Source organism: Anabrus simplex, chromosome 6 (assembly GCF_040414725.1).
Source record: "Anabrus simplex isolate iqAnaSimp1 chromosome 6, ASM4041472v1, whole genome shotgun sequence".
Taxonomy (NCBI): domain Eukaryota; kingdom Metazoa; phylum Arthropoda; class Insecta; order Orthoptera; family Tettigoniidae; genus Anabrus; species Anabrus simplex.
This window is the reverse complement of record NC_090270.1, coordinates 41,081,697-41,109,340: the sequence shown is the minus strand read 5'-3', so window position 1 is coordinate 41,109,340 and position 27,644 is coordinate 41,081,697. Positions and strand designations below refer to the sequence as shown.

The following is a 27,644-nucleotide window of genomic DNA, read 5'->3' as shown; positions in this document are numbered from 1 at the left end:
ATTGAAATAGTTATTTGTACTGTGTTGACCTTTGGAGAAGAAGGCGGGTGCTGCCCGGCTCATGACCTGAAGATGACGGGAGGACAGCAACTGCAGTTTTGGTTCTTTGTTAGGTGGTACTACTCGCAGCAGGTCCATAATTGTCTTCACGGCACATGGTTAACGCCATTCCAAGATTCCTTGTATATCTAAACTATTGCTGGTGCCAAGAATCAAACCCAGTTTGCCTTAATGAGATGGTAGAATTCTAGACCGGAACCGCAGTGGGGGATTGTTTAATTCTAAGTACAGTAGAAGTCCGCTATAGCAAGTACGGCATATAACGAGAACTCCGTTACAGCGACGCCTTTTTCCTGTCCCTTCGAAAATCCTATATTAAACTGTGTATCGCCCTTCGGCTACAGCGAGAACCCTGTCACTGATGCATCCGTTATTACGAGCAATAAAGCGTGCGCGATTTTTTCCCGTTACCGATATTTATGCACCCCAGCGATGATACTGCATGCGATCGATTACTTTCGGCATCGTTTCCTCACTATGTGCACTAGCGATTTCTCTCGTCGACATTTGAAGGCGATAATACCAATATAATGGTCCGTTATTGGACATTATAAATTTTCCAGGTAACTCATTCTTGGTTGCCTGCGTTTCGCCCTCGTGTGCTAACGAAACGCAGGCAACCAAGAATGAGTTAGCTGGAAAATTTATAATGTCCAATAACGGACCATTATATTGGTATTATAAATTTACTCATTCGGGACAAATATTTTAGGTTCCCTACGGGAATCAACATCTACATCATTTGAAGGCGATGTCAGAGTCGATTAGTAATACCAATCGACAGTTGTTCCGTAAAGAAAATTCGAAATGAAAGAGAACACATTTTCGTAATAAATGCGTAAATAACGTGTCCGATAACGGTTGTTAACTCGTTAAAAATTAGGGCTGATTAAACGACTGCTTACTTTTGAGGCCAAATACTGCAATTAAGTAAGAATGGGATACACCTCGAGATATGGCAGAGTGCTTAATTGTTTTCAGAGGTTAGTTTATATTTTGTCGCGTCTGGTTAAATTACGGAAAGGCTATTATGAAAAAGTATAGCGAGAAAGTTATAATTTCTCTACTGGCACTTGAAGTGTGTTTTCATCATACGTATAGTACGGTTAAGTTAGGATACGTGACGCTGTTTCAATAAGAAAACTGAAACGTTTGCAACAAAATGCGATCGATCATCTTCGGTATGGTATAGTTTTCTCACTTTGTGCATTTGCGAGCTCTCTCGTTGACATTCAAAGGTGATGTTGGAGTTGATTAATAATACCCATCGACTGCTGTTCTCTAGAGAAAATTCGAAATGAAAGAGGATAACACGTTTTCGTAATAAATGCGTAAATAACGTGGCCGATAGCAGCTGTTAACTCGTTAAAAGTAAAGACGGAAGTAAACGAGATCTCAATTTTAATGTTATTACGGAAATTAAGTAAGAATGTGGTACATCTCAAGATATGGCAGAGTACATCACTGATTTCAGAGGATATTTCATATCTTCTCGCGTCTAGTTACGGCAATTTTCATGTAAATTTTTCGCGAGGAGGTTATTTCTCTACATGCGTTTCAAATATGTTTTCATGATACATATACGGTTAGCTAAGGTGACGCTGTTTGAAGAAGAAAGCTGAGGTGTTTGCCACAGAAATCTCTGAAGTGATACCGTATTTCTCCGAATCCAAGACCTTCTTCCTCAGAATCTCATATGAAAACACAAGGGTTGTTGCATTCGCGGCCTAACAGTAAGTTACTGGATACCATTTACAACTACCACGGTATCCATGCTGCTTCTTTTCACACGCGCACAGAACTTGTTGACAATAAACGACCGCGTCTTTACTATACATCGCTAGCCGCGACAACCGGTTGTACAGTGCCTGAGTTTTTCTCAAATCTGCAGAATGGCATCAAAACATGCGACCCTTCGAATTCTTAGAAAAGCCATGGCTACTCAGTGGCAGAGTTATAACGCGTCTATTGTACTCGACGCATAGTAAAATTAATGTTTATAGACAACAGGAATATTTTCGTGATAGATAGTCGTATTGTAAAGATACGTGAAAAAGGTACTGCCGGCAAATTTTCAACGGATTCTAGTCGATATTATGATGCCAATTTTAAGTTAATGGTTATTAAACACTCGGATATGTAGAATAATTATGTAGCTGCAAGAAAATACGGCATAGGCCTAAGCAAAGCCAATATTTGATGTTAGTGTGAATACAAAGAGCTAAAAAAATGCGCACTGTACAAAAATGCATTCAGTGCTCCGCAACAAGGACGCTTTAAAGAAGTCGAAGATGAAATTGTGAGGTGTGTGCACGAAAAACGCAAGGGCGAAATGGCCATACCGTGGCGATATAAACTCGTTCGCTGACTTTCAACATCCGCGATTAGGCCTATATATCGCTAGCCGCTGAATTTGGCCGAACCCGGCAAGTGAGACGTGCGTGTAGCGGTAGCCGGTTATATCTGATGCTGCGTAAAAGTAACAGTTTTATAGACAGCAAGAACAATTTCTTGTAGAGATGCATGGAATAGGTATTGCCGGAAAATTTTCAACGGGTTCTATTCAGTATTATGATGCCGATGTTAAGTTAATGGTCCTTAAACCCGCGGAAATGAAGAATAATTGTGCACCCGCAAAAAAAGACGAAAGTCAATGCTCGGCATCTAAAAATGAGTAGGTCTACTGTACAACAAGGCATTCATATGATTTTACAAAGTTCTTTTTGAGCCTGATTTAAATTTTGTGAAGGAAAGAGTGGGGTTCATCTTGGATTTGGAGAAATACAGTACTATGTTTTATTCAGAATGAAACTAAACATACTTTCACGTAGTATCGGATTACGAAAAATAACAAACAAGTAAGCCGTAGTGTGGTTATCATCTGCGGAAACGCAAGTTTTGAACAAACTGATTGCCGTTTCATACTGATTTTAATGTGCATGGGGGGTTTTCCGACTTTTATTAAAAAATCGGATATAACGACAATACGTTATTGCGAGCAAATTTTTCGCTGTTATGAATTCTCGCTATAACGGACTTCTACTGTATTTATGTACCAGTTTCACATTATTTGAGAAAATAGTTACGGAGATATCAATATTTAGATACAGCCATGTATGAACCTCATTTGCATCATAATTTAAATGGTAAATCAAAGGTTCAGAGCACATGTTTATATAGTAAGCAAAGGGGTTAAAAAAAGAAAAAGTAGTAGTAGTAGTAGTAGTAGTAGTAGTAGTAGTAGTAAACAATGCACGAGTAAATGCAGCAAATACAAATAGAGGAATGTTTATCAAATGTTATATATCAATATTACACAACTACACTCGTATGATTTCAAGATCTTCTGTCACTCTGAAGTACCCACCTCCAGTAATCGTTGGACTGTATTCAGATCGTACCGCACTTCTGCAAAGGTGTTCAAAATCTCCATGACAATTGTAATCGTGACCGATCTGAACAAATTCAGCTTATCTTGTTTATGATAATGTTTGAGATACACCATAAAAACACTGAGGTACCGTGTAACAGAACGGACAAACATCATCTTGCAACCTGAGGAGAGGGAAAAAAGTTCAAATTTATACAAAATGCAAAATAAAAGCATGACCAGTCATTTATGACACTACAGATCATTTCTAATCTAATAGTTTTGTTTGGAAGGAACACCTTTCACCAGCTTAATTTTAGGAAAATTACCCTTTTGGCTCAGCAAATACATACGCTACTTAAACAAATTCCATGAAATGAGGATCGGATTTCAAAATGCCCAGTAATTACATCTAAATTTCTTTTTATCAATATAATGACCTATACAATGGATAATTACCACACAGCCAAAGTGCTGATGAATGAAGAAAAAATAGATCAAGTAAATATCTAGGAAGTCTGACAACATCTGATGGAAAATGTACAAGAGAAGTAAGTGCCCGAATCGCAGAGGCTAAAGGAGCTTTCTCAAAAAAAGTCTCTATTAACATCTACGACCATCTGCTTCGAGGTATAAAAACACTTTGTTAAATGATTTGTAAATGGCTATGGCTCAGAAACACGGACCATGCAAAAAAGCAGAAGTGATTAAATTCAAGGCCTTTGAGATGTGGTGCTGGCATCGACTATTAAGAATACCTTGGACAGATAAGAGTCATAAACGAGAACGTTTTCTGAAGAGCAAATAAGACATGTACCTTGGTTGAAACCTTGAACAAAAGAAGAAATAGCTTCTTCGTTTGCTACTTACTTTGTCATTCTGACTGGTGCACCACCCTGTCTGAAGGGTAAATGAAAGGTATAAGGAGAAAAGGAAGACCTAGAGTGCAATTTATCGACAACAGTAAAGGCAAGCACACCTATTACCACTTGAAGCTGCTGGCCAAAGAATAGAAATGCTTGGAAGACATGCATGTTCCCCACCAACTTAAAGGCCAGTCTCCAGTGATTAACATTTAACAACATGTTAAATGTTAACTGGTGACACCACCAACATGTTAACTGTTAAATACTGTTTCATTTAACATTGTGTCCACATTCATAAGCATGTTAAACTTGACTTCCTTTGTTTGTACACAGCTATTTCATCATATCAGTTTGTGTTAATACTGTCAGGTGGTGTCTTGCATTTTCAAACAAGGACAATGGATTCAGATAAAGATTTGGCCTTTGTTATTGCCACTGTTGCTTTTTATACGATTTTGAGAAGGATGATGATGATGACGATGATGCTTGTTTGAAAGGACCTAACATCTAGATCATCGGCCCTTCTTGAGAAGGAAGGAAAGGATAATATGGGCACGACAATATCTGCACAGAAGGCATAATGTGGATGAAATTCTGAATGAGCTTGAAGTAGAAGACATGTCTGGATTTAAAAACTTTCTGAGAATGTCTGAGCATGGTTTTAATGTAGTTTTTCCTATACAAACTTTGCCAAAGTCATGCCAATACCACAGAAACAATGAATTGATTTAACATGTTTTCCAATCCCACCGGAAAACACGCCAACATGTTAAATTCATCATATCAAGTTAACAGGTTGTCAACTATGAATAAAATGTTCACATACATGTCAATTTCAACATGTCTTTTTTAACATGTTGTTAAATGTTAATCAGTGGGGACCCAGCTTTAGAGTTGAGGAGAAAGGAAGAAACTTGCATATACATTTTTTGGACCTAACAGGATTTGCACTGTATGCACACTTTTTTTCTCAGGTCACTACACATAAATTAATTTACCACCATGGCTCAATTGGTAGAGCAACCGACGCGAAATCGGGAGGTTGTGGGTTGGCCATTTTTGTTCTGTACTTAACATCTCTTCAACACGTTCTAAGTGTACGAAACACGACCTAATAGGTTGAAAGTCTGATTCGATTACAGTATTTATTCATTCAAAATCACAAATACTATAGTGTCAAATTATGAAGATCTATAATAAACCTCCAATATAAAATATTTTCATTAATTAATCTAGGAAATATACCTTTACAAAGAGCACAAACACGAACAGAATGGACTGTACAAGCCTAATGCAACTAAAAAGCTATATTTTACATACTGACATAAACAATGACAAAGAAAGGAACATTCATGTGAATGCAACAAAAAAAGACAGAGAATAGAAGATCAGGGCAGAACTAGAAGCAAAAATGAAGCTAAGATATGTAAGAAATATCATGGCAGAGGAAAGGTTATGATAGAAATATACTATCTAGGTTCCCATTGAGATGTAGGGTTATATACACAGCTGGAATACGTTCTGAGATAGCCTCTTTGGAAGAGGGAGGGGGAGTACAGAATATGGAAAATGGGCTTAATTCAGGTATTACAGGAAGGAGAGGGAAGAAGGAAACTAATTCAAGTCACCTAAATATACCATTAGTTGCTTTGTATAGTAGATTTAGGCCGGCTACTCTCCTTCAGATTGAAAGAGTTCTGAGGTTTAATTTTCCAAGCACTTGATAAGTACTCAAGTTCAGACTGGGACCATGGCTCTGATGATTGCACAGAAGAAGATCGTACACCATCAAGGTGGTTAAGATCGGAAGGAGAAGAAACAGACCAGGGGCCTATTCCACAAAAGTATGGTCTTGTACATTACAAGTTACTAGTGTGGGTTCTTGTAATGTATGGAGTTGTACATTTCTGTTCCACAAAAGATTGATAGTCTCTTGTATATTACCAGTGAATTGTTACAAGTTTTACAAGTGACGACATATCAATAAACATACTACGCCATAGCATGAATCAGCTGTTTATCTTCGTATTCCATTCGTTGAATTAGGTTATGCTTGCCTCATTTATCGTAATATCGTATTTTACTGTAACTTATGCAGCAAAGATTGAAAGAACTAATATTCCTGTGAATTTTTTAATGCTACGATGTTATTTTTCAGTTTATTTCTTTGATGATAGGAAATTACTCCGTTATTATCACCCATTCTGTTCTTCCGCGATCCTCGCGTATGTTCTACGAGAGTCTAACATACCTATTATACCTTGGTCTGTCATTAGGAATCAGATGCCGCTAATACCGATATTCGGCCGCCAAACTTAATTGTTACGAAATTGCAAACTCTGCATGAATTGTTAAAATGATGTCAAGAGAAACAAAGTTATTCATTTTGAAGGAAATAGAAGGTAGGAAAGATATTTGTTTCGGTGGATTCAGCGAGAGTCTGAAAAAACAAGACAAAATAAATGGTTGGATGGAAATATTTGACTTGGGAAAAGCTCATGGAGCTTTTGAGGGGAAAAGTTGGACGTATGTAAGAGATATTCTGCTCATTAATGATTCCAGGAATGTCCTTCTTGGAATATGTTTTTTTCAGTATTTTCAGGCCAACAAACAATTTGAGGAAATTTTATATCATTTATTGCAGCTACCACAGACCGACGATTTTGCCATCCCAAGCATATCTGCAGTACCATGGTACTGACCACCATTTCCTAGCCAATGTAATGTTGTTAGTAAATGTTGTTTAGCAGAGAGAGATTTATTTCTGTTCGTAGGATATTTTAAGCTATGGCCAATATCTATCAAAAGTTCTTCCACTATATTGTGCTTAACCTAAAACGTTCATTGTATTCAAATACAGTGTTAAACTGGAAGTTTATTCTTTCCCTGTACAGACGATAGTTTTCATTTTCATCACCATCACTATCACTACTGCTAGACCACATATTTATCAAAATGTATCCAAAATAAGCGTATTTAAATAACACTAGTACATTTATATATTATTATCCTTTCACTGGTAGAGAATTCTTCTCAATTCGCTAGTAAGTTACAAGTACTAGTACTTTTGTGGAACACGCCTATAAAAATTCACTAGTAATTTGTAAGTATGGAGTAGTAAAGTACAACTGTAGAAAATTCTTTTGTGGAACAGAAACTCTGGTATTTGTACAAGTTACTAGAGAATTTACTTGTAATGTACAAGACCATACTTTTGTGGAACAGGCCCCAGACTGGAGAAGCATATTCGACAACTGGTAAAACACACGAAACATAGAATCCTCGCAGGGAATTTATATCTGTGATGTCAGAAAAACTGTAAATTAAACCAAGATATAGCATGTGGGGTGATCCTGTTTATGTGGGGAACAAATAATAATTTACTATTAAATGTGCTCTCAAAACATTTTGATCATTAATAATTGAAATTGATTGGTTCAGAAGGTGATATTCGTGAAATACAGGTGATTTAAGAAGTGTGAACGAAATGGTGGGACACCTGGAGGGATAAATTTTAAGTCACCATGTAGCCCATCATTGTGACAATGAATCACAAGCTTTTTGCAAGTAGATTGTGTCTATGAGAGAGTCAATTTGATTGAAGATTTTACAACCATATGAAAAGAGAAGAATTTCACACAAGTCCTGGGAAACACAGTGTGACAGGTTTCAGCAGCCGGCACAATTCCTAGCCTCATCGCTAGATGGAAGCTTCATTCATTCATTCATTCATTTAATTTCTGACCCAGACGAATGATGGAAAGAGGTTGTGGATTGTTTTCTGGGAAACACAAACAATGAGATCATCAATAAACAGGGCAAAAACAAGGTGACCTAGGACACTATCCTGCAGGACACCAGAGAATGTGGTGGTAAAAGTAATGCATCCATCAATGACCACCACGTGCTGTAATGTTTCACTCAGAAAGCTCTGGATGAGAGCTAGGAGTCTCCCATGCATGTTGAAATGTTCAGGATGTTTACGTGGGAGAAGAGCGTGGTCATCTGCATTGAACACCTTTGCCTTTAAAAATTACCCAGTACACTGGCTCAAATCCTGCCCATTATGATCATTCATGGAGTATTTTTCAATTCATTTTCAGTACTGCTTGAAAGACAAGTTAAATTTTCGTTACACATTCCAGCTAGGGTTCATTAATCTGTCAGGTATTCCATCCTTGATGTGCTGGTTTTGCAAAGTACTTGTTTTGTTACCTGCGTTCTTGAAGCCTTTAACCTTGTATAGAACAATCGGTTTCATCACTTACACTTGTATTCCTTAGTTCCAGAAAATGTTACTCGTTTCATATTATCCTTGATGTCTGTATGATTAAACTCACTTAAGAAATTACTGAATTAGATGAAATCAGAGAAAATTATGCCAGTGCAACTGATGACAAAGAGATGATCATGAATCAGATGAACAGGTTCACATGCCGCAAGATGCTCCCTGCAGCAATGCAAGTGATATGACAATTTATCAGTGCTTCTGATATGTCAGTGAGTGTAAATTTATAGTTAAATAGTATAGAAAATACCATATTTACGCGAATAATCCCCGCGTAGCTTTTTAAAAAAATTGTGAGGCACAAAATTGGGGTGCGGGTTTTATTTGCGCCAATGCTGGCATTTTTTCTTTTTTCCCCTCCAAAATGAGCCTTGCTAAAGTTAGGGTGTGGGGATTATTCGGTGGCGGGGATTATTTACGTAAATACGGTACTATTCAATGTTCAGGTTTGTGTATCAGGACAGATTGTGACTAAAAGGTCCCCCACTCCTGTGAGAATTAAGTACAGCAGGGCTATGTACTTTAAGTAATATGTTGTAAAACACAAATACAGTAGAAGTCCATAATAGCCTTTTCTTGCTCCTCCTATCTATATAAGACTTACCAAGGTTTTATTATGCAACAGTTCACTGTATATATATATATATTTTTTTTTGCTAGTTGCTTTACGTCGCACCGACACAGATAGGTCTTATGGCGACGATGGGACAAGGAAGGGCTAGGAGTGGGAAGGAAGCGGCCGTGGCCTTAATTAAGGTACAGCCCCAGCATTTGCCTGGTGTGAAAATGGGAAACCACGGAAAACCATTTTCAGGGCTGCCGACAGTGGGGTTCGAACCTACTATCTCCCGAATACTGGATACTGGCCGCACTTACGTGACTGCAGCTATCGAGCTCGGTCACTGTATATTTATACGATTCTTTTGCTGAAGTGATTTTAAAGATCCACATCAAAAACACACACTACAATCTCTACAATATTCCTTCAATTACTTTCTTTTTTCTTTATTGATACTTTTCACATCAATTTATACAGCATTCAAACCAGCAAATGAGTTGGCCGTGTGGTTCGTAGCTGTGAGCTTGCATTCAGGAGATGGTGGTTTCAAATCCAATCGTGAGCATCCCTGAAAGGGTTGTTTTCCATTTTCACATCAGGCAAATTCTGGGAATGTACCTTAATTACGGCCACAGCCGCCACCTTCCAATCCTTGCCCTCACCCAACCTTGCATTGCAGAAAATCTTTGATGTGTTAATGAAAAGTTAAGCCACTAGAAAATACCTTTTGAACCAAAGTTAATTTAGACGTGTGAAAGAAAAATAGCCTAGATCACAAACTAATTCAAAATGTATGCCATATACCTGTACGAAGCATTGCCAAGCAGAATCTGCCAGCTTCACAACTAAATATCTCATCAATATGACCAATAGCAACCATGTTGGCAGCAACTTCCAGTATGTCCTTCACCATAATGATAGGAAGAGGCTGGCGTGAGAAGGGATTCGCTCCCACATTACTTGACCGATGGGGATCACTAGGAATCTCTTCAGGTACAGCCCGAATCAAACACCTGAAACATACATACAACCATCAGTCTTCATTATAGACTGCTATACCATTAGGAGTTCAGCCTGTGAATTTAACTACGCACCTCTACAAACCTCTATTTGTAACTAGTTTTGTGGCATTGTTTATTATATATTTTATACATTTAAACTAACAAGGGAACTATATATCTCATATCGAAACTAGCGTATCCACACAAATGCACACGAGATTCTGTCAGTTGGTACAATTATTTTATTCACATCTATTTACAAATTAAACACACACATAACCTTAATCACTGCTGTCTCAAACAAAACACTTACATCACAAAGCTGCCATTTTAAAAACAGCTGACTGTCACTTCAATATGGAGACTGCAACTATTGCATGTCACATGAGATATATTCTTGCTACACCATAACTCTACTGAACAATAACTCGTCAACCAATAACTCTTGCCGTCAAGATCGTCTCCTTATACATATCCTCGCAAGGCTTCCAGAAACATACGTTACAAGAAATACCTTTGTGAAAATTCTACAGTGCCTAATACATAGATTATAATGTAAAGAATATTCTCAATCGTTCTAGTGCCTATTACCATTCTGAAAGTTACAGCGTGCTTCACAATTATGGATTACAAATTATATATACAGGTAAGAATAAATTATATACACGTTCTTACATTAATTGAACTGATATAAATGTCTATGTACAGCACATGTTTCATGATAACCTTACACACAATACGATCATTCGACTACGTAAATAATAATAATACTAATGGATGTACATCACTTCATAGCCATACATACAAGTAATAATGATAATAATAATAATAATCGTAAAATAATAATAATAATGATAATAATTCAAGCTCGATATTTGCATTAGTTACCCATGGGTGAGAGAATATTGTTTTCAAGTTATATCCGTTTATCACACTTGCATAAAAACCAAGCTTGAAATATTGCTAAAGTCATCTACATTGTATAGGAAGCTCACTTACACAAAATTATACTCCACAATGCTTTACTTCTAAATTGTCGTTTTGGCCGATTTGACTCTGTCTGGTGGTTATGCGCTGAAACACAGACATCCAACCAATGCCTAATTGCCATTCATATTGACTTATATCGGCAGAATGTGATCTCAAAACCTAGTTACCAACTCTATTATTTACATTCACAACGTGGTTAACCTATCTCGCTCAGCGTGTATGGTATTTGGTACAGTTCGCAATATTTTTTTTGAATTTTTCTGCAGTAATTAGTGTTTTTCATATTAGTCTTTATCTCTCTATCTCTTTATCTCTTTATATCTCCAGTATTATAAAAATGTAGTATTATAAAAATGTAGTTACTGTTTTCATAAATCTGCATTGTATTATAAGAAGACGCTGCATAAAGGGACTTTTCAGTCTCAGTGGCATGTAAATCATGATCAATAAATTCAATTCAATTCAATTCAGTATAGTATGGTATAGTGTAGTTCACAGTTTAGCATAGTATAAGTTAGTACAATACAGGTTTACTAGTTCAGTGTATAAAAATAGCTGTAGTTTTATTTACGTCCGTGTTGTAACCGCTACGGATTACACAACAAGGAACAAGACAGATATTAAAAATTTAAACATAAATTTCGGCTGCACAAAATAAATGAAACATACACACCATGTTAACACACTGAAAACAACATAGAGATATAAATAACAGTTTAACCAACATGACAACTAAAAGAAAGGAAATGGGAAGCAGTTGGGAACCCTACCAGGTCCGTGAGAAGGTAGTGCATTGCCAGAAAAACGAAATCAACGGTGATCTGAATTGAACACTACATTTACTGAATTAAAAAAATTGGAAAATGATGTTACAAAACAAGGCCAATACTAAAATACAAATAGTATAGTAAATAAACAAATTTTAAGATATCAATAGTGTCAATAGTACAAGCTTCAGCTTCACGCCAACGACATTAAAACGATGCAAAGGAATTTTTAAGTCATAGTCTGAGTCATGACAAGGTAGTTTCGTAAGGTAGTTGCGGACGATATCCACTTAAAATTACATATAAGAAAATCGGACTTAGAAACACATCAATCATCATTTCAACAAGCTCTTACCAAAAAACTTAACCCAACAGAAGATTTGAAATACTTGGACGTGAACGAACTTAATGAGAAAATTACAGTCAGTATTCAAAATGCAGCAAAGGAGATCCCATTGAAGAAAACTAATAAGAAGAGCCGACTTTCACTCAATACCATGCAGCTCATTAAGGACAGGAAGACAATGGACAGGGATACAGCAGAATACAAAAATCTTAACAAGACCATTCACAAGGAAATAAAAAAAGATCTAAGGAAATTTAATAATAACATGATCATACAGACAATTGAAGAAAATAAAAACATGAAGATTTTAAAGAACAGCATGTCTACAGGAAGACCAAAAATTACAAAACTTAAGAACCAAAATGGAGAAATAGTCACAGATAGGCAAAAGATTACTGAAGTTATTAGAGATTTCTACTACAAGCTGTATACATCAACCATTAATAAACCATCCAGTGATGAACAACTAGCCCAGAATTATACACATGAAGTAACACCGGAAGTAACCACTGCTGAGATTGAAAGTGCTCTTAAGCAACTAAGGAATAAAAAATCCCCTGGGAGGATAAAATAACGAATGAAATGCTGAAATTAGGTGGAAGAGATCTGCTAGAAGCCGTGAGAATACTCATGAACAAGTGTATTAACTCTGGAAGAATACCAGAAAATTGGAAAAATGCTGAAGTGATACTTCTCTTCAAGAAAGGTGATAAGGAAAATTTAGAGAACTATCATCCTGTGAGTTTGTTATCACACCTTTATAAGCTCCTGACTAAAATTGTAACCAACCGCCTCACAAGAGAACTGGATTTTTATCAACCTGCCGAGCAAGCGGGATTTCGTAAAGGCTTCTCAACTGTTGAACACATCCAGACTATTCGTCTTCTTCTGGAGAAAACCACTGAGTACAACATCAAGATTCATCTGGCCTTCATTGATTATAAAAAAGCTTTTGACTCAGTGGAGATCTGGGCAATCATGAAGGCACTTCAAAATGCCATGATAAACTCAAGGTATATAAAGCTTCTGGAAAACATTTATGATCAAGCAACAATGGTAGTCAGAGTGGACGAAGACCTCATCACCAATAAAATCCCAGTTGGCAAAGGAGTTCGACAAGGTGACACAATCTCTCCAAAGCTGTTTACCCTTGCCTTGGAAGATGTATTCAAAACCCTTCATTGGGATAATAAAGGAATAAAAATCAACGGGGTATATTTGAACCACCTGCGTTTTGCCGATGACATTGTGCTCATAAGTGAAAATCTAGATGAGCTAGAAAGCATGATCCAAGAATTAAAAACTGCTTCTGCTAAGATTGGTTTGGAAATGAACATTAATAAAACGAAAATACTAAGCCCAGAGAGTCGACCACTTAAAACGGGAAACCAATATATAGAAGCTGTCGATGAGTACATCTATCTTGGACACAAGATAAAACTTGGAAAAGACAACCAACGTGCAGAAATTCCTCGCAGAATAGGTATGAGTTGGACTGCATTCCGAAAACTAAGATTCATCCTCACTAACAAGGATGTTCCAATTAACCTGAAGACCAAGGTTTATAATACGTGCGTGCTGCCAGTTACAACTTACGGTCTGGAAACGATGACTCTGGCGAAGGAAAGTGCTCGCAAGCTTCAGCGAACACAACGAGCCATGGAGCGACAGATGCTAGGGATCAGCCTTAGGGATAAGATCCGTTCAGAGGACATCAGGAGAAGAACTAATGTAACAGACATCCTAGAGATAGTAGCAAAACTAAAATGGCAATGGGTAGGACACGTAGCTCGACAAGACTACAACAGGTGGACCTCTAGGATTGTTCACTGGAGACCATGGGGACACAAGAGAGGCATTGGAAGACCCCTGAAGAGATGGCTCAACGACATAAAGCTGTTGGCTGGAACACGCTGGTTCCAAGTGGCTCAAGACCGAAGACGATGGAAGCACATGGAAGAGGCCTATATCCAGCAGTGGATTGAAATAGGCTAGAAAAGAAGAAGAATAATAATAATAAGAAAATCAGCTCACAATTCAGCAAGGGCTATCCCTTTTCAACCAAAGAAGTTAAAGGGAAAAATACACGTTAACATAACGCCACATGTAGGTTAAGCCATTAGCAAGGAAAAGAAAGCGTGTTAATTATTAATAATCCTAACTCAGAGCCTGATCAAGCAGCTGCCTTTACAAAAAACACTTCTGAATAAGGTGTACACCTTAAACAGGAATATGTTAAGATGAAACAGGACTACTGGAGACAATCCCAGAGGAAATTATAATTTACATATTTATTACACAGTATATAAAATCAAAGAAAAGGGGAATGCCTCCAAAACAAAGGAGGTATGACTAGCTGCAAGGGCTCATTTGAACTTAAAATTGGCGAAAGGAAGATACCCCGGGCAAACTCCGCCGCGGAAAGATATTTAAAATAAGAATTTCCATTTAAAGGTTAAAATCCAAAACATGAACCAAAAAGTGTTCACCTTGGAGGGCCGGAGGTCCCATAAGATGGAGGAGACAACTGCTGCTTCTGCCGGTTGCAAATCAAAGATGATGGACACAAGCTTGGCCCTGGCCATCGCCAGGAGCAGGGCAATCAAGAGATAACCAATTAACACACCATTAGGAATCGCATTATTTTAGCCAATCAAGGTTCCAAAATTTTTGATGAGAAAAGATCTTTAAAACTTCCAGAAACTTCCTTTCTGATGAAACAGGAACTCACCAGATGCATCTTACCAACCCAGGCACGTGCAACTACACCCTACCACACAAGTTATTACCTAAATCAAGATCAACTTACACAATAATCAAATAAATTTGGAAACAATTCTCCAAAAGTTCTTCTTGGTCCTCAGTCAATTTTTCAAGGCAAAACAAATGAACATATTTTACAAAATCAAAATGAAAACGATGACTCTTGTTCTTCCGTAACATACTTTAATGTCTTTTCCTGAGGTTTTCGAAATAAAGCAATACACCACATCTTTCAAAATATGATTAAACACAGCTGCTTTTTAATACTGTAACACGTGTATTGGGTAGTGTACTTAGTTCATGCTTATTTAGCATGTCTCAATGTAGTTCAGAAAAGACAAGTAGCAAGAAAGTGACTCTGAGAGCAGTGGACTGTTCCCTTTGTAGGCCATAACCTCCTTGTTGTGGCAGCCATTAGCGCTGAGTGATGTGTTATTTCCTCATTCTCTTTTATTCTTAATAATGAATTCCTTTCATAGTATCGGAAGTTGTTAGCAAGTGTAGTTTTTGTGGATTTGTTTTCAATCCTAATTCATTACATTTTCTGAATACGGTATTACATTTTACAAGGGTTGTTTACCCCGATCGTATGGCATCAGCTGCTCTTGTGGCAGTAACGTGCTGGCAACAGAGGTAAGGCAATGGTCATTTGTTTTACGAAATGTCAGTTTAGAAGTAAAGCCATGCAGAGTATAGCAGTGAGTTCTAACTGGAAGGTTCTGAAATCTTGAATATGATGTATGAAAGCAGGGAGTTAGCAACAGTTGGATAACCCTGAACAGTTCTAGACGCTTGAGCGAGTCGTGGAAAGTCTGCCTGACGGCAGCAGTTGTTTATCTGCATGCTAATCTTTGTTCAAAATAAAGCAGTAGCATGAGTGACTCATACTGTTAGGCCAATTGGAACATAATACCATATGTACGTGAATAATGCCCGCCGTCGAATAATCTCTGCACCCTAATTTTAGGAAGGCTCATTCTAAAATTCCTTCTGTCAAAAGAGTAATGTAGGCATAAACAAACATTTCATATCACATATCATGTCCACATGGTCTTTACGCAAGTATAGACATGTACATTTACGGATAAAGCTGCTTGGCTTGAACATACAGTATTTGAGATGGTAAAAATACATTACTACTGCTATAAAATATATTTGCCGTGAAAATGAGCAACTAGGCCTAGGTATTTCATTAATCTGAACTTGTAAAAGGCTCGATTCCCTGTAGATCGGAAGATTCATTGTCTCTTGCATCACTAGAATCCTCTCTTAAATTACAAATCCATCACATTCCACATCTAAAACACTTTTCACATGCGGTGTCTTTTTACTCAGATAATAACACGATCGATGGTGGATAACAGTTTTCGTGCAATCTCAACACTTGAAACAGACACGCCCGCAAACTCTGATGTTAGTTTTGCGATACAGCAAAACCTCGTTAATTCAAAGTCGTTGGAACGCAAAATCAGACTTCGAATTACATGATTTGGAATTAACCACCAACTTGTACTTTAGAAGTGCCAACCCTTGCTGCGTCACAAAATATTCTAAGAACCGTTACTGCATGCAATTAACATTGATTCACAGCTAAAAACCTTTCAAATGCCATGGAAAAGAACTATTTCCAAAATGTGACAACAAGGTGCATTTACAGTATTCAAATAATGCACTTGGATCACTCACTGGCAAACACAACCACATGCAACGAAGGAAAAAAGAAAAAAAATAATTCGAGATGAGAAGTTTATGCTGGCTCCCCCGTGCAGGTACTTTGTTTACTGGATTACTGTACTGTACACATTTTAGATGCCTTGTACTAGCATGGAAAGTACCCAATGCCCTTAAAACATCGTGGCTTATCGAACATTCCTATGACAAGGGGAGGAAGTACATACGAGGTCTTTCGCTTCCATTTGCATTGCAACACAGGACAGTAACTCTATCATTGTACGATTTCCCCCCCATGGCTCTTTTGTCATAATTCAGAAATGCCAACCCTTGCCATGTCACAATGTACAGGGTAATTCAAAATGATGAACCTGATTTCATAAATTTATTCTATAAAATGTAATGAACATATCATACTGTGAGATATGCGCAAAGAAAGGCAAACTCTCAAAGTTTAGTTGAGTTTAGATTTCATCCCACGTGGTTTCATTTTCAGCCGTTACGAGCGTGCAGGAAGTGAGTAAAGAAAATGGCTGCGGCTGGAGAGCAGAAGTCTTTCTGTGTGCTTGATTACCATGTAAACAAGCCTGTGATTAGTGTTCAACAGCATTTCGTACCAGGTATGGAAGAGACCCACCTACTGGAAAAGCCATTCGTGCGTGGTATGCAAAATTCAAAGACATGGGCTGCATCTGTAAGCAAAAGTTGACCGGCGATCCTTCGACTGGGGAAGAGACAGTGGAACGTGTTTGCGCCAGTTTCGCATGGAGTCCACAGAAGTCCACCTACCGGGCATCGAGGCAACTTGAACTTCCACAGGCAACTGTTTGGCGCATTCTGTAGTTCAGTCTACAGTAAGTCAACAATATTGTTTGTTCTCCTCTCCACCCACTCATAACCCAAAGTCATCCGGTCTATAAATAGACTGCTGGGCGTTAATGTTATCAAAATGTCCAGCATTCTAATGAAGAGGGCCTAGTACCACATTTTTTGTACAGATTGAATTAGCATATTTCCCTGCCAACCAGTCACGAAGGTCCACTCCACCCATGTACTTACTGTAGTGCTTTACAACTAGCGATTGTTGAACACTGATCTTCTGTCTTGCATTTCTGTTCCACGTGCCACTGGCTCTATTACATCAAAATTTGATGCAGCAGTTACACATTTATTATCATTCCAGTTCAAAAAAAGGATTTCACCCTGAATGTCAAACGTATAATCATAGGATCCCCATGCTGATTTTTGCAGTGATTTTGTATCCTGGAGAGGACAGTTCCCAAGTTTGTTTTCTCTAACAGTACCAGTAGCTTGGAAAGCAAGATTTTGAAGGTGGAGCAAAAGATCTCTGCTAGTAAAACCAAAATAGACATCATGAGAATGAGAGTTATCAATGCAATCAAACATGTTCATGTCACTCTGGGGTACATGAAAGGACCCTCCCCGAAGATTGCGATGATTTGTGATCAAGATAATAAAAGCAATTGGGCGTACCCTGGGCTACGTCAGAGAATGAATAACCTGACGGCTGATCCTTTCACAACAGAAACATCCAAACCTGAGCCCTTTTCAGGGTCACAGTTAACGATTATCTCTGTTAACATAGATATCATAACACACCAGCCAAAGAAGAACAGCTACAAGAACTATGCAGTAAGCACCAATGCCATATACTGTGCATTCAGGAGACACATAGAAGTTGTGATATGAGCAGGCCAAAAATAGATGGAATGCATCTCGCCATTGAAAGACCACATGATAAATAAGGAAGTGCTATTTTTGTTCACCCAGATATCCAGATTTCATCCACAGCATTCACGGAAGAAAACAACATTGAAAGCCTTACTGTAGAAACAGCTAATTGCACCATTTCATCCCTTTATAAACCACCTGGTGCTGAATTCACTGTAAACCAACCATCCAATTTTGGAAACAAACATGTGCAGATTGTGATTGGTGATTTCAACAGCCACAGTACTGTTTGGGGCTATGACCATGAAGATGAGAATGGGACAGCAGTACAAGAATGAGCAGATATAAGCCAGCTGACTTTAATCTATGATGCTGAACTACCTGGATCCTTTAACAGCGGCAGGTGGAGGAGAGCTCACAATCCTGACCTCATATTTGGCAGCAGCAATATCAGCCAACAATGTGTAATATCTGTCTGTTCCCCAATACCCAATTCACAGCACAGACCAATAATGTGCCAAGTATTTGCTGCTATAACACCCCAGAAGGTATCCTGTCGGAGGAGGTTTAATTTTAAGAAGGCAGACTGGTCAAGATTTGCGGAATTGCTGGACACCGAAGTATCTGCTATGTAGAACCAGTACCCAGTTGTTATGACACCTTCACCACAGCTGTAAAGAGATGCTCAAGGATGTCTATCCCCTGTGGCTGTTGAACATCTTATATCCCTAGGCTTACTTCAGATCAAGCCACTCTACTAGCAGAATACAGCAACTTATTTGAAGAAAACCCTTTCAGTGAAGCAACCGTGGAAGCAGGGACAAGCTTATTTCCTCTATTAGAGAGACAAAAAGAGAGCAGTGGATACAAACTATTGAAAATTTGGATCTGAAAAGAGACTTCTGAGACCTCTAAGCAATGATCTGACCAAGACCACCGCACATCATAATATCAATGCTAACCAAATAGCACATCAGTTACTGCTGAACGGGAAGGCAACCGACAGATCACAAAAAACCAAAATTGCAAAGAGAAGAGTATGAGGAGAGCGATGACCTCACATCATCATTCAGCATGGAAGAATTAGAGAAGGCTATCAAACAGAGTAAAAATGGAAAATCAGCTGGTTTGGATGATATACGAACTGAGCAAATTAATGACAAAGAAATGGATTCTCCAACTCTTCAATAACTGTATGAGCAGAAACCAAATTCCAAAGATATGGCGGAAGAGCCGAGTGATTGCCTTGCTGAAACCTGTGTCACTCTGCTGCCTAAAAATAAGTCATTCCTGTCATGAGGATGAGAGTTATCAATGCAAACAAACATGTTCAGTGTCACTCTGCTGCCTAAAGTTAAGTCATTCCTGTCATGAAAATAAGAGTCATCAATGCAGTCCAAAATGTTCACTGTCACTCTGCTGCCTAACGCTAAGCCATTCCTGTCATTAGAATGAGAGTTATCAATGCAATCCAATATGTTCAATGTCACTCTGCTGCTAAAAGCTAAGCCATTCCTGTCATGAGAATGAGAGTTATCAATGCAATCCACCATGTTCAGCACCACTCTAAGTCATTCCTGTCATTGGTTTCACTTCCGTCTGCATCTTTTCCACAGTAGAAGTCAAATTTGTAGCAGTACCCGTTAGAACGGCATAGAGCCCACAGTTTGTAACCAAATCAGATAGGTTTTCTTCAAATAAGAAAAATATACCAAATTGCTGGAAGGAAGCATTTATAAGTGGCCTCACGTTGAATCCATAATCTTGCTTCTGTTTATTAGCAAGAGCATTGTTGCTAAAGTGAATAACGCTCTTTACTTTTCGGTACTAATAGCAAGACGGCATTTCTCACAAAGTCTATTCCCAAATCTGATTCCCCTGACCAGTATTGCCTCTCAGAAGGAAGTTTGTGGTACCCTAAAAATAGTAATATGCCTTAAATCATTGGATCAAACGATAAGTCGAAAGTGTTCTTATAAGAGGATGCATATGATACAGGTTCTTTAACAATAAATTCAAACATATCATACAATGTGCAGGTCGCCTACGGGAGTCAAATGAAAAGACCTGCACCTGGCGAGTCGAACACGTCTTGGGACACTTCCGGCACGAAAAGCCATACGCCATTTCATTTCAACATATCATTATAATTTAGAATTTTCTCTCTGATCTCAAATGGTGTGCAATTCTTCAAACTTTCTTTCATTTCTTCTCACTTTCCATTTGAAGCATGGGCAATTTCTGGAATTTTTATGTACTTGGGTGCACATTTTTCGAAATTTGCAGTTTGTTTGCCGAGTTTTCGTTTTTCAGATGATTTTCAGCACTAGAACAAGTCGTTTCTGGTAAGTCAGTCTTTTCAAAAGTGCTTCAACTGGTCCGGGAACACTGGTCACATTTACTACGCCTGTTGCATCACTAGGTGCTTCATCTTCATCAAACAAGACTATCTGGATCAGAAGGTAGTATCACAATGATTATCAATCTCATTGGTAAAGTTATCATCAGTTACAATATCCAGTGCTTCTTCAAGTGTAATTCCTTTGAGTACTACATTATAATTACTACATGCCACATCTCTGAATGTAATCTGAAAATAAGGTAAAGAAATAACTAACTAATGGACTTAATTTATTATTGTTCTAATTTTGAGTTTGTTTAGACCGAAAAACTATCTCCGTAAAACATTACAAAGTTCAGTAAATATACGACATATTTTACAAGTTACTTACACGTTATCCTCTCTTCAAAGAACACATAATATAGTTGAGCCAGAGTTAACATTTATTTCAAACAAGAAATCCCACAGAAAGCAAATAATTTGTACATGTAGCAGATGCTTCCTTATAGGCAAGTGTCATTAGCTGTCCCACCATGTGAAGATTTCCAGGTGCTGACGTCAAGATAACACAAGCACCCAGCAGTCTATAAATGTGGCCTCACGTTGAATCCATTACCTTGCTTACGTTTATTAGCAAGAGCAGTGTAGTTAAAGTGAATAATGCTCTTCACTTTTAGGTACTTACACCTTAAAGTTGTGAATTAGTAAGATACACATTATTCTACTTCTTGAATGTTTATACAATTAGATAACAATATTAATGACTTAACTATAGATTAAAATATCCTTTCGAGAATTCATATGACTGAGTAAAAAGTAATATCTGAGGCGGTCTATAAATAGACCACTGGCATTAATGGATTAAGAAGTACACTGAGGGCAATCACATAATGGATGAAGTATCAGATTGCATAATCATTAATCTGGGGGATGATACAGACATAGAGAGTGTTAGTGATGTCAACACAAATAGCACGGGCGACAGTGAAGACGAAATTAGTGGCTTTCAGCCTCTTTTCATAAATATGAGCTACGAACAGGCCATCAGATAAGTTTACTGCTATTTTAAGATTACATAATACTTCATCCTTTTGTTATCTCATTCAGCGTTTGTGTTGCTTCATCTCTAACAATGTTACTGTTATGCTACTTGTAACTCTACAGTAGGGTCTGAGTCACAAAGCAATACATCTGCTGTGATACATCTCATTTGAACTGTAGTCACAGACTAGCCTGCTGGACGGTTCAGTAAGAATTGCTGGCAGCGTGCCAATCAAACCCACCTAGGCGTTGCTGAAGGTCTGTACATGTTTCTTGGGCTAATTCTACCAGATTCTTGACTTTTCAAAATCTTATGATTTCTCACAATTATAAAAAACTAACTGCCATGAGCCTTATTCATTTAATAAGCATAAATATTATCATTAAACAGATTAAAATAAAAGCAAATATAACTTACTCAGTGGACCATCGAAATATGAATTTGAACTCTTCCCGAGAATTTATTTTGTTCTCGCTAGTACAATCTTTAACATCTAAGGTTGGTATAAGCAATATATACTGCTTGAAGCATTCTTGTAGGAATTCATCGGACAAGAGGGGATGATCAAAAGGCTCACCCGACATCATCCGTGAGTCCACCAGTGCCTGCAAGTACAACAAGTAGGAAAATATAAAACAGTGAATGATATTATCCATGAAATCCACTCATTTACGTTTCCCAGACAAATTAGTATACTTCTCACATTCCTTCTGAAAGAAATAGCTTATTACTGGATAAAAGGAAAATCACACAAAATATTTATTTTAATGCTTCCTTGACTTACAAGATATGTGTGTGAGTTCTAATGGCCAGATTCTTGGACACACATGATTATAATCAGAAGACCTCCAATTCAATGTGGTATCTGAATTATAGGGACGTGACTTTTTATTTTACAAATCCCACATCCACTGGCCAAGATTCAAACCATCTTGTTGAGAAACCAGAGACTACGTCACTCAGCTATCACCAACCCCCACTCTATATGACAAGAGCTGTGTATGAAAATACGGAGTTTTGGCCTAGTCCATTTGCGTACTTTGTATTTGCATTTGTCCTTGTCTATCCTATTTGGATTTTTGGTTATTGACACAGAACTGCTACGTTACCATGCAAATTTACAGTGTTTAAAACCTAAAATAGCAGTTAGTCTGAGACTGAGGAAGGTCAATGAAAGCACGTACCAGAAGACATTAAAAAAAAAAAAAAAAAAAAAAAAAAAAAACCATGGCGCAACAGCCTCGAAGGGCCATGGCCTACCAAATGACAGTAGGAATTTTCTTCAATATTATTGAGTCTGTTATTTGCTTGCCTTTGCTGGTGAGACCTAGTGTTTACAGTGCTCTATGTCTTCTGGTATCCATTGTGCTGACCACATGACACCTGGTAATCTGCAGGCCTTTGGGCTGGGCAGAGGTCGCTTGGTAGGCCATGGCCCTTCGAGGCTGTTGCGCCATGGTTTTTTTTAAAATGTCTTCTGGTGTGCGCTTTCACTGACCTGCCTCAGTCTCAGACTAACTGCTATTTTAGGTTTTAAACACTGTAAATTTGCATGGTAACGTAGCAGTTCTGAGTCAATAACCAAAAATCCAAAATAATGGCACTTAGCTGGGTTCCACCTCACTGACTTAAGTATGAGCGATCATCGCCATAAGACCTATCTGTGTCGGTGCTACGTAAAGCAACTAGCAAAAAAAGTATGAGCGATGTTAGTAATACTATTCTTTCCGGAGCCAATAATCTGTTATGAATGGTGTGAAAATGTTGTGCATAGGGTCAGTTGGTGTGAGCTATCAGTGGGCTTTGTAGGGAACACTAGAGCAGCCTCCCTCCCAGTAGGATGGGTTATTAATAAAATTCATCTGGGCGTTCCCTGGACAATGGACTAATTTCCTAGACAGCTGATTCTCTCATACCAGAGGCACCTGTTCTTATAAAAATGTGATGAAACAAACAACACCTTTCAGAGCCAACCTTGGCCATTATCTTAATAATGTTACTTGCATTGCTTTGCTGGAACTGCACCTCCTAACATCCATTGAAAGATAGAGGCAAGGAGTGAAAAGAAAAGCCATCACATATGAAGCTCACCCTCTGTATGGCCAATGTGCCCAGATGCCCATGCTTATCTTATAGAAAAAGTTTCCTCAGAACACTAGAGGCTCTTGGACGGACAGCACACCAAGCCCAACTTTGTAAATGGTGCGGGAATCTGGATGACATCACGCAAGGAACTTCCTCCTGGTCATACAGAAGGATGACTGATGTGGAAAGCGTTCGACATACAGCGATCAGGTGTAACAAGATGCAAATCTTACTTGCTGAAGTGGGGTTTTCAAGTAGATTCAATGTTATGTGAATGCGGTTCACCATGAACACCACCTCTTCTTCTTCAATGCAGTCTGTGGTCAACATGCACCATGGAAGATCTTATGAATGCAACACTACACTCTCTGAAAGTCGCTAATTTCTGGTCGATAACTAGGGCTTATCTAAGACTGTTCTTCTGTTATGTTTGTCATTCTTGTTAGATTAGGAATGGAACACCTCTGAAGGCAAGCCTCTTATCAAGGAGTCAACACACCAACTAAACAGTCTCACTTCGTGGGCCCTAAAAAATGACTTACAAATAAATCACGACAAAAATAAACAAATGACTTTCAGAAGAGGAGGTAAACTCTCTCCAAAAGATACACTGACCCTTCAAAATAAACCTCCAAAAGTAGTAGCAAACTTCAAGTATCTCGGAGTTACTCTTCAAACAACATTACAAGATATTATAATCATTCAATATTGATGGTTTTCAATATACAAAGGAAAAATTAAGTGTATCCTCCTAATCAAATTTGATTACTCCATCTAATGATGGAATTATATGGTGTATTGAATTAGGAGGATACACTTAATTTTTCCTTTGTAAAGTTCAAGCAACGTTGGCATCTTTCAAGAATCATATCAAAGAAAGAGCAACAACAGCAATAAAAGCAGTTTACAACATTCAGCAACCACAAAAACTTTCTACAAAAACAGCAATGATACAATTTAAAACAGCTACTGCGGCAATAGCAACTTATGGGATCCATATAATCTGGGATAAACTTAAAATTGACGACTTGATACCACTACAGAAAGTTAAAGCTCGTTATATGAAATGAATCCTGGCTACTGGAAAGACAACTCTATGAAGACTGATCTATGTCTTACTAAAAGAAACTTCCCTCACAAAAGGCATCAGAATACAGATACACCTGTCAAACTCTAAAACCTACAAGAACACATTCCAAATTCTCATAGAAAAATGCTGGTATATCTGGAGCGACTTTTATTCAACAGACGCCATAATGATGGATGATTGGAAACAAGCAAATTACGAGCTTCAAGACGTAATACTTGATATGCAACACATGGTTTTCATCACAAGTTCTGCCAAAATAAGAGATTTCATCACCGGAATTAAAATTGTGTGTGTAAATTGTGCAATGAACTGTGAAAGATATCACACAAATATCTGCAGTAAAAGACAAATTTCAATAACAAAACTAGGACTAGACTAATGTACACTGCCTGACAAAAACAGTCAAGCACCCAGAAGTAGTGGTCCAATATTATCCCATTTCAGTATTATGCATACCATTGATGTGTGAGTAAATTATTAGATTTGCAAGGATCTGTAATGTGTAGAATGCCCACCAGGGTGCATTGGTGATGGCGCCGTTCTATTATTGTTAAGTTGTTACCAGTCAACTGCTGTGAGTCAAACAGTTAAGCAGGATGTGCAGAGAGGACTACGTATAGTAAGAAGCACCCGCGATGCCTCGCAGACGCGTTAGACAGCCTATCCACCAAGTGACAGCATTTGACAGAGGCCGCATTGTGGGACTGCATGAGGCTTGTTGGTAGTATCGTGCAATTGCCAGGCATGTGGGCCATTCAGATGTCACAGTGGCCCGATGTTGGATTCAAGGGGTTCATGAGGGCACCCAATCATGTCGTGCAGGTTCAGGTCGACCAAGAAACACCACCCTAATGGAGGACAGTCGTACGGTGCGCCAAGCATTACGGGATCCCTTAACTTCGGCACCCGCTATCCGCGAACATGTACTGGGACTCTACAACATCCTGTGTGAGTTCCCCCACAGTGCCTCAATGACTTGTATCTGCCAGAATGGAGTCCTACCACCCCATGTGTCGGTTGCTATTGACACCAGAACACCAATGCCTGTGTTTGGAGTGGTGCCTTGCCCAGGAGGCATGGACAGCGTGTTTGGTGATGAGTCCCGCTTTTTCATAACTTGCGATGACCATCGTGCGCGGGTAGCCATAGGATATGCGTTCAGGTCACCTGTAATAGTGCTTTCACAAATTTTTGAAGGCACAGCGATCGTCACAGACATTCTGCATCCACACGTCTTACCCCTTATGGCACAGCACACTGGGACAGTGTTCCAAAAAGATAATGCAGGTCCACACACACAGCACGTGTATCTATGGACTGCCTGGAGCATGTTGAGGTCCTCCCGTGGCCAGCAAGATCCACGGACCTCTCCATCATTGAACATGTATGGGATGACATTGGAAGGGGACTCCGTCCCAGTACCAACCTGTGGGATCTGGAGGGTCAGGTGCAACAACTGTGGACAAATTTGCCTCAGGAGAAGATCTAAAGGCTGTTTGACACCATTCCAAACCATGTAAGGGCATACATTGCGGCCGGGAGGGGGGAGACAGCCTATTGACCTGGCGCCAACATTCCACCTGTACCTGACAATGGCTTGTATCTTTTATCCTATATTGTAATCAGTTCAATAAAGGAACCTGGTCTTTGAGCATATGTATTTTCATTCACTTTCAACCACTCCTTCTGAGTACTTAACTTTGTTTGTCAGGCATTGTAATGTAGGTTTGTATTTTGCACATTGTGAGCATTTTTGTTAAACATAATAACACACTAACGTCTTCTCCAAGCACTGTACTAGATTTGGAGTCAGTCACCTGCACTGTCCAGATCTCCCACCTTAACCCACCTTTCTTTTTGTTGTTGTTAATATGTAAATAAGTCTTTATGGTATTTGTCTTTTATGTGTAGCCCATATTTTTGACATGACAAATAAAGAAGTGGACTGGGCAGACTGATGTGTAATAGCAAATTCTTGCTAGACGAGGACAGCAACGGGAAACTACTGCATTCCTCATTTTCCTAGTATGCCTTTTAAGCTAGCCTAAGCCATTTCTAACAGCTGACGGTGGAGCTGCTAAGGATCAAACCAGTCTTCGGGCTTAGAATTCAACATACTCTAAATTTCAATGAAATGAGTAAAAATTATTCCATAACAATAGAGTTGAACTGTAATAATGATGAAATATATTAAATGCCTTATTATGCAAGTTTTAGGTGCTAAAATACATGGCAAAAAAAAAAAAAAAAAAAAAAAAGCACTAACATTTTAAGCATAAACATTATAGCTGGCAGCACACTAAATATGAGACAATGCAAAACTAGTACTGCAATAAAAAGCGCTTCTAACATGAACAAATTAGCATTGGAGTAAATGTCATTTCTACAGCATGATCAAATTGAAGAGTGGAAACCCAAACTCGGCTAAGTGCCAAAGTTATGAAAAAAAAAAAAAAAAAAAAAAAACATAATTACTGCTAAAGAAATATATGTTTTGCGTGTAATCATAATCAATTGGACCGCCAACCTTCGGAGGGAGACGGCGTCATAAGAAGAAGAAGATATAAATAGCCACATGCTGCGCATTGAGCACGGGTGAAGGAACAGTTCCGGAAAATGCACTATGGGAAATGAGGAAACTGGAAATACATAAATAACAAACACTTTAACCCAAAGTGTGGCTATGAATATTACACTTCAAACAACTTCAGAA

At 38.4% G+C, this 27,644-nt stretch overlaps 1 protein-coding gene across 1 annotated transcript in view; it reads right to left on the bottom strand.

The window, feature by feature from the left end:
* Window positions 1-27,644, bottom strand: part of LOC136876077 (condensin-2 complex subunit G2) — a 379,809-nt gene that overhangs the window by 110,911 nt on the left and 241,254 nt on the right. Inside the window, exons 14-16 of the mRNA XM_067149716.2 lie at window positions 22,174-22,361; window positions 9,948-10,156; window positions 3,428-3,615 (exon numbers count right to left, since the gene is read on the bottom strand). Coding sequence (XP_067005817.2) covers window positions 3,428-3,615; window positions 9,948-10,156; window positions 22,174-22,361 — 585 coding nt within the window. The remainder of the gene's footprint in view (window positions 1-3,427; window positions 3,616-9,947; window positions 10,157-22,173; window positions 22,362-27,644) is intronic.